Genomic DNA, 9,255 nt, shown 5'->3' with positions numbered 1-9,255 from the left:
ATCTGTTTTTAGACTCTGAAAAGACTTGCGACAAATAGTATTATAGTAGATCTAGAAATATTTGCAAACCGAGTCTTCTATGTTTTTTTAGCTAACGAGAATAACAAAGACGAGGGCTTGTTCGTTATGTCTAGTATTAGAAAAGATATTTCTTGGTAGAGACGTTGTTGCCAACATTTGAATTTACTCAATTCGTGTAATAATTAATATTTCATTAATACAAAATATAAAAGACTCACTACATACTTAGTTGTTAATATTCTGCATTTTAATCTTTTTTTTTTTAATTTAACTTTGGTTTACTTGCTCTTCCGTCAAATGTCAAATCGTAGACTGGATCTTACACCAAAAATTTTATGGAAAATCGGAATAAGCTGACGAAATAGACTGTACCCACCTAAATAAAAGCAAACATAACTTTTAAATTTGCATCTTTCTTGTTGCAATAGTGCAGAATGGACACACAAGAGAAAGAAAATTAGTTCAACTCATGAGTGCACATATAAAAAATATTAATTGTAACAGATTCTTTATATGAAATTATAATTATATTTAAAATTATTATTATGTTTTAGTTAACAGTACCAACAAATATGTCTCTGACCATTTTCAATTAAAAAACAGATTACACTAATAACAAATAATTTGTGGTATATAAACCTCTACATTTATACTTTTTCTACACTTAACCTATTTTCTTAAACCTGCATACTTTATATGTAAGTATTTGGGTTTATATCAATAACATCCCATAAAGAATAGTTTGAGTTTTAAGATACAAAATGGTACATACATAATAAAGAAATTCATCTCTTTCCCAAGGAATAAGTTCATTTATTCACTTAATACCTAGTAACACGAGTATTAAAAATATAGTAATAATCAAACAAATTGTTAAAGACGTGTGTCGTAGAAATTTAATGTGACAGCATACGTTGGATTGACCAAAACGGACAAAAGTGTTCCTAAATACTTCATAAATGGTGCGATGATTTTCGATGTTGTGCAGGGACTGCTGTCATCAAAACGCAATAAAATTGAATCATATTTTATAGGCTTAAAACCTTTTATAAAATTGTTCCTTAAACTACTGATTCCAAATAATGTGTAAATAAAATATTAACTCTAAACACGTTAACTGATAAAAGCAGAAGACGGATTATGGCTAAAATCCTTACACTAAAATCACAATTTGGTTAACACGAATTCTAAAATACTTTATTTCCCATCAAGTTCCGAATCTTTATATCCCAGTGCTCTTAGTTCTTCAACAATTTTCGCATTTTTCCGACAACTGTCCACCCAGTGTTCGTAGTCATAATCAGGGTGAATACCTCCATACCTCTCTGGCAAATATTTTGGATCGATATGTTTATGAAGACTTTCTAAATTATCTCCGTGGAAAAATATCCTTTCCTTCATTGCTTCATTCAAAAATGGTTTAAAAATGTTATACATGACGTCAAACACGTAAGACTGATTTACGATATGAAGTGCATGGATCCTCATAGGGAAGCAAGTCTGTTAAACATAATCTTAATGTATGTTGAAAGATAGATCACATTGTATAAATACTTACCACCATGATTTGTATAACTTTGTGAGCCAAACTTGGCGTCATATACCACGCTTGCTGCATTGAAAGTCCTCCGAAGTCAAAAATACAAATACCCCCCAAAATCTGTGCTCGCTGTTCCATGACTGCCATTTCTAGTACTGCTATTGTAGCTTGAAACATTTCTTCTACTGTATATTTATCTGGAGCCCAGTTACCTACCCTATAGTTCATTATTCTTCTACCTGAAGCTTCACGATATGGCGGAACAAGGATGATTTTATCGGCACCTATTTTCTTTAAGTTAACTAAATCTATGTTATCGCAAAACTGTGGGTTATTTTCTTTAAAGTCATAGTAATTTACCAACTAAAACAGAAAAAAACATACAAATTACAAAAATCTGTTCAATATTAGAGAAATCGTATTACCAATCTATGTGCCCTTTCAATTATAAAGAATCTGGCTCTTAAAAATCGAAGTAGAAAAGCATCGTCAGTTCTATGAGGTGTACATTCTCCTCTCGCTGAAACGAATGAGACAAATTAGGATTGCTAATTATGGTCATAAATTATAATGAAGAACCTTCTCAACAATATGATGAGTGAAACCTAGATTGCATAAAGTCATTTAAAACTTTAGAAACAGAATTGATGTGAGTGAAGATATAGGACGGTATAGGATCAAGCCGGAAACGACTACTTCTAATTGAAAAACTCTCATTGTCAACTTTAATTATTATCCAAGTGAACGCAAGTCAAAATCTAAAGGACCTATTGTGCAACTAACCATATTAATGTTTTATAACTTCTTTAAAATTAAAGTTATTTGTTCAAACAGTTTAATAAGATTTTGCAAAATGTATAACTCAAAAAAACTCGAAAAATTCTTTAGCAATCTCGACAGGCTCAATTAGCTATAATTATCTATTACCACAATACAAGTATAATAAGAAAACATGATTCATATAATAATTGTTCTCGAATATGAATTGTTTGTGACACACATTTAATAAGTAAATAAAAATTTCCAATTTTTTTGTTAAGAACATGTTCAAAAAAAAATCCCGTTTAAAGACGTAATTATAAAGCAAAATAATAATGAAAAATTTTTCCACTGCATTTTTAAGTATTTAATGATTCTTTACTTAATTACGCTGTCAATTATTATTTAAAATATTTGTAATCATTGTGAGTGTATAAATGAGTAATCAAGAATTATTATGCAGTTCTTTGGATTACCTCTTCTATTATTAGAAAAAAAAAACATCAATAAACAATTAAAACCATGTTTCTGATTATACATCCTCAATTTGGTAAAACCGACGATTTTACGTAACAGGTTGTCAATTCAAGGATGTGCCAAAGTATAACCAAATGTGTATTAGTTGAAGTAATTGTGTAAATAACGTGAACATAGTTCAATAATAAATTTGCTGATTAATATCATACAGAATGAATTTGAAATATTTCACGAAAATTAAGTCCTAAATTTATTAGTCTGTGAAATTTTTTAATCGAGTAGTATAATTCTGGACCTGAGTCTTAAAAAGACCAATCTCTAATTTCATTGTTCTGAGATATCAATTGTGCAAGTTTTAAAACCATGACTAATTTTAAATATGTGATTAATTAATTAATGTGTGTATAACTCCAACAGAAGATTGGGCTTTTTTGTGTCGATAGAAATGAGCTCGGGAATTTTAGTGTTGGATATCTCAAAATCGAAGAAAGTGAAGATTGGCCTTTTCAAGACTTAGATCCAGAATTATACAAGTGTAAATAAAAATGTAGACTCACTAAGAGTCACGCAAGTTGTAGGTGTATAATTGTAATTACGCAAAATATTATATCGATGACAAATTGACCCAGATTAGAATAAACATGTAAAACTCGTGCATCTAAGTAAGCAATCGTAAACAAGTATACAGGATATTATAATGTAGCTCTTTTGTTTCCGATGTTGCCGGATTTAATTTATTGTTGAATTATCTAGTTTGTTAAATGTTTTGTACACCATAAGACATAAATTGGTAATTTTTTTCAGCAGGTATCTGTTTAATGTTGAATGTTGTAAGATCTGCCGTTTCCACTAACTAAACTATAAAGAATATATGATCCGAATAGCCAAAAACTTAAAGAGCTATACCTCGTGAAAAAAGCTTAAACAATTTTTTGTCATGAAAACTTCTAACTCAATTGAGTTAACTCAATTTTTTGTCTATTCGGATCATATATGATGTCCTTTATTACCACCCAAGAGGCGGTCCAAGACTTTGAATCAACCTGTATACAGATTATTGAACAAGGGGGACCTCTAATAATGATAAAATGCAAATAGGAGACAAAAACAAAAATCCGTACAATAACAAAATAATTTATAACAGAGCTATGCAGAAAAAAATTGGAGCGGAAGATAAGACGTCTAAATGACAAATGAGAAATTATTTTTGTACTCCTAGTAAATTGTAGTTAGTAAATGGTACCCTGGTAAACGATTTGTACCTATGGGTAAACACCAAAAACTTCTCGTTTAAATAAATTTTAAGAGATTTCATAGAACAATTCATCTTGTATTTTAGTATTTGTAAAATTATTTTTTGACATCTAGTTATTCCGGAAAACTGATAGAGAATTAAAAAAACTATGTTTAAATAGTTCTTACCATAAATCATATCTCTGAAATCTGAAATGATTTGACATCTTGTATCAGGATTTTCGCCGAGGTTTTCTTTGGCCCAATCTAAGAGTTCTTTAGGCGGTTCCCCTAAATCGAGTTCTGCGACTACTTCGTTGTCCAACGACATGTTACTGCAAAATACAAATATTTATGTATACTTACGCCGTATCACCTGACAATAAACGATAACAGCAAAAGGTTTTACGACAAAATACTTCAAAAACATGTCAGATAACTATAAATTATCAAAAAATACAAAGATATATTTTATTTTTGCTTGAATAACAGATTTGCAGATTTACGGAAGTCTATAGCAGTATTTCTTGTAATAAGTTTAAACAATACCATGCAAAATTTCTCCTAACTCGTCCCTTTTTTAAGTGTTTATTGTCATCTATCATTATCTAATGATTATTAATTAATCTTCAACTACAATAAAAATTAGTGTTGCATAATAAAGTAAGAACATTAATCAATGTTCTCCTCGCGGAAAAGACCTATCTACTTTATCTAATAATTACAAGACAGTGCAAAGGAAGAGTGAAATAAAAAGAAACAGTAGGTAATGCAAGTAACGTATGTGCATATTTAAAGTAAGTTTTAATCTTTCGTTCAGCCAAATCACCATTGTGAATTGTGACATTACTCCAGTTACATAAAAAACTATATTGTGGATATACCTACTTCTATTAATTACAATGTTTTAATAAAATGTTAAGTGACACTTAATTTTTGACTTACAACTTAATACGACAATTCACATATCCGAATTGTCTTATTTAATAAACCAATATCACCAATTTAATACCAATTTCGAACAACATAAAAGCTTATTTATTGAATTATTATTGAAAATAATTTCTCTGTGAAACATAAGATGCTTTTGATTTCATAAAAATTAAACTAAATTATTGACTATAGGAAACTTTGTTTTGTATTGTGTAAAATTTGGGAAGGTATAAATGTCATGGTTTGTAATCCCTAATTCGAATGGTTTCATTGTTTTTAATTTATCACTTAAAAATGTGAACTTTTCCTCACATAAAAAATTTTCCATTCTCAATATAAACTTCCTGAATAAAATATTTTCAACCTTGATATTTTTGTTAAAATATTAAAAACAAAATTAATGGAAAAGTTCAATTCGCATTTAATGAACTGCATGCTAAAACCCAATCCTTAAATATGTAAAACTGGTTAAACTGGATGAAAAATAAAGTGCTTTTCTGATCAAAACATATGAGACTTATAATATTAATTGCAAGTAACAATACATATTTCTGTAGCTACTAGAGAAGAAAATATTATGTTCTTAATATGATACAAAATAAATAATTATATAATTATTGCTGTACATCCAGTATGTATCATAATCACGAGGAATAATGAGCCTGACCAAATTCTCGATGCAATCACCATTACACTTTCTCAAGTTGCTTTGCGACGCTTTAAAAAAATATAATTTGAATCCACGATGTTTATTATTATCATCAATCATCGCCATTGTCATTTTTGACAAACGCTACAAATTTATCATAAACTGAGCAAAATCTGAACTTTTTTCGACTATGTTATGAAACAGCCTGTATATGTGTGATTGTAAAATTTTAAAGACGTTTTTTAAACGTTTTTTAAAGACCTAGGTATTTCAAAAACGATACAAAAATAAAACGCTGGTTTCAGTAAAAGATAACAGAATGTAAATAACAATTTTGCAGAAAACAAGAAACGCCTACAGAAACAGAAGCTTATAAGCATATGTTTTTCGACATTCAAAAAATGTGTTTTTTTAATCGTTAGGATTTTGATCTAGGTGTGCGATGTGTATTCCTGCATTAGTCTAAATTTAGCACCTTTACAAAATTAGCAAAAACGAATAACGTCATAAAGAAAATAGTTTTTGTAACTTTCCATTAAGATGTATACTTTGTAAAGTCAAGGAAAAATTTCACAATTCACACTACTATTAATAATTTTGAAATAATTAGTTTTCTACAAGTCTTCATATCAAAATAACGTCGTGACGATGACTTACACTGCAACAACATACCTGATGTAATATCTTAGCTAGCACAAGAACACTTGAGTACATTTATAGATTCACTCTAAATTATTACAGATGCATTTTCCTCTCACTTGAAAAACAACATGCAACATTACTACGAAGCATTGTAAGTATTGTAACTGTTATTTAATATCGAAGTCAGTTATTATTATTAACCTTGATCAAAACAAACAGCTCTCGAAGCGGTTTGTATACCACTGGCACTGCTGTGTCTGTTTTGTGGTAATTTGTTGTTTCTTCAAGAACATTTTTAGCCGCTCAGGGTCAGTCGCTTCTGTTACTTTTTAATATACTTGACCATCTGATTTTAAAAATTAAACAACACTAAGAATGTAGGTATATCCTTTATTATTTACCTAAACTTGTATAAGTAAATTTGATCTTGAGGTTCAAGAGTAGTAACTTTTTTAAAGTTATGGAGGTTATCGACCACGTCTGGTGAAAGTGATCCTTTTACAGATTCTTCACTGTTTGTAGTGGATACAAATTAACAAATGAACAATGCAAAAAGAAAGGTGCGAAAACTGTAACTGTTACCAAATATTTAAGTAATATTTCATAACAGGATATTACTTATACACAAACTACAAATAAAGAAAAATATAACTTCTTTGTTTAAAGTTGTTTTAGTTTGTTATAATATAAATACTTGAAATAAGTACAAAATAAACAAAATCAGAAATTCAAAAAAACATCCTCAATGGACCAATCAATAATACATATTCCGATACGAACTCAATTACAAATTTTGAAAAATTGCAAAATCATCTCTAGTTTGTTTACCATTATTTATAATTACAACTTTTTTATTTAGTTAGTGATTAAGATAGATAATCTACAATCATATTCGTGCCGTTCCTTGAGAAACCCGAAAACAGTGTACTTATTACAAAATTAAAAAAGTACCTAATATGTTGGATTTATTATTCATTCCTTTTAAAATGTGAATTATGATGTTTATGAATTCCTGTTTAAAAATGAAAACAATTGTGTATGTACAAGTGATTAATGTAACTACAAAGAGTGAAGGTTGTAATTTTGTAAAAACCCTACACGTCATAAAAAATCATTGTTCCTGTGACTAAAAAGTTGACTTACTACTTGTTTTCAATCTGGAATTATTATGTTTGAAATAAATGCAATATCGAAAAATGATAGGTCATCTTGTGAGTAACTATTACATTGACAAATTTTTAATTAATATCCGAGTAATAGTTTTCCTATATAGGGTGTTTAAAAAATCGCGCACTGTGTGTGCAACTGTGTCATCGGCCGGTGCCCTTGACAACAAGAAAAATGTTTAAAAAAATTTATCTCTAAAAATTCCGAAGTTTTTTTGCTACAAGCTATTAGAGGAGGAAACAAAGAAGCTGTATTGTAAATTGTAATTCTGTTTAGTGTTATTTGTGGCTTTTATTGTTTTATTGTTATTTGTACCTTTATTAAATAATTATAAAAAAAAACATCTACAAGATCATCAGTATCATTAAATAGACCTAAAAAAAATGTTAAATGTCCAAAAATAAATGTCAAAATTTTTTGACATATAGAATTTTTTAAACATATTTTCAGTACTCCCCAATTGGGTAGTAATTACTCCCTTTCAAGGAAGTGCGCGATTTTTTGAACACCCTGTATGTTTTATCTTTATTTTAAATAAATAATTTCTGTAAAATGTGATTGATTAGTTTACAAATATAACGACAGATATTCAAAGTTGTAAAAACTTGCAACCAATAATGCCTGAAATATACAGGGCGATTCAGATAAGATAAGGAGCCTAACGAACTGGCGATGCAACCCAAATAACAAATTTTATTTACGCCTTTGATCTAATTTAAATTAGGATTAGCAAGTTGAATCCAAGTTATCATCTTATAGCACTCTGATGTCAGTGCAGAGAACGATCATTAGTGCCATTCAGTTCTCGCGGAATGATAGAGAAATTAGAGAAGTCTTTTCAGTGTAAACTCAATACAAAATGTGTGAATCAATAAAACATTAAAGGTAGGTAAACAGTTTTTTTCATAAACCATAAATTGCTTGTCAAAGCACTTTCAGAGATTGCAAAAAATGCAATTATTAGATCAAGACGTAAATGAAATTTGTTTCTTGGGTTGCATCGCTAGAACGTCGGGCTCATTATCTTATCTGAATCGCCTTGTTTTGCTTTACAGATGCAATGTAACAATACCCTTCTTATTTAAAGCATAACTAGAAAAAAACCTACATATTTAATAAAAAATATAAGAGTGACGGTTTTTTACATTACATCAGTATGTAATTAAAGTATAAAATTATTGGTTATACTCCTGTTGTTGTTATAAATAAAATAATTGTGGCTATAAACACAAAAAATAATAAGAGAAGGTACATTTTTGATTTGTGCTTTTTTGCACTATACATCAGTAATTAGCTGACTAACGTTTGAGCAATCATAAATTGGATTAACATGTGTAATTAATATGTATGCACCAACATTTTTACCTGCACTGACCTAGATCTAAAGTAAATATGTATTATGTAAGCAACTTATTTCCATATAAATTAATATTTAGGGCTAGTTTACCTATACTCTATAGGTTCTTTAATAAATATTAACTGTTTTTTTTTAATTATCCTGACTCTTAATTCACTCAAAAAATTACAGTTATAATATTTTTTAACGTATTCAGATTGTTTCAAAAGGTAACTCTGATTCTGCTTGGCTACCCAACCGTTTAAAATCATTTATACATTTTTTGTAAGTATTTTATTGTATTGTTTTGCAACTAGATATAAAAATTGTAATATACATACCTTTTTAAAGCCTCTATCGATTAAGGAAGATTATGAACACAGTATTGTATCAGAACATTTGCACAATAAAAAATAAAGTGTACGATAAATATTACACTGTTATCACTGGTATCAGGTTGTTGCTCAACATACTGACCGTTCTTTGCTTGTGCAGCAC

The 9,255-nt window shown here is 29.0% G+C and overlaps 1 protein-coding gene across 3 annotated transcripts; it reads right to left on the bottom strand.

Moving 5' to 3' along the window:
- Window positions 1-813: 813 nt before the first annotated feature.
- On the bottom strand, window positions 814-9,255 carry LOC123012532 (clavesin-2-like). 3 transcript variants are annotated; one of them, XM_044410535.1, is made up of 5 exons: window positions 9,099-9,255; window positions 4,220-4,365; window positions 1,987-2,081; window positions 1,580-1,924; window positions 814-1,521 (listed from the first exon to the last, which is right to left on the bottom strand). In XM_044410535.1, the coding sequence occupies exons 2-5, from the start codon at window positions 4,359-4,361 to the stop codon at window positions 1,219-1,221; spliced, it is 885 nt and encodes a 294-aa protein (XP_044266470.1). In that variant the 5' UTR covers window positions 4,362-4,365; window positions 9,099-9,255; the 3' UTR covers window positions 814-1,218. The 3 variants fall into 3 exon arrangements, with proteins under 3 accessions (XP_044266470.1, XP_044266471.1, XP_044266469.1); XM_044410536.1 differs by lacking the exon at window positions 9,099-9,255 and adding an exon at window positions 6,270-6,514; XM_044410534.1 differs by lacking the exon at window positions 9,099-9,255 and adding an exon at window positions 6,285-6,514.

Source organism: Tribolium madens, unplaced genomic scaffold (genome assembly GCF_015345945.1).
Source record: "Tribolium madens isolate multiple individuals breed KSU strain unplaced genomic scaffold, Tmad_KSU_1.1 Scaffold_96;HRSCAF=242;Tcas5.2_LG5, whole genome shotgun sequence".
In the NCBI taxonomy this organism is placed as follows: Eukaryota; Metazoa; Arthropoda; class Insecta; order Coleoptera; family Tenebrionidae; genus Tribolium; species Tribolium madens.
This window is presented reverse-complemented; position numbering and strand designations above follow the sequence as displayed.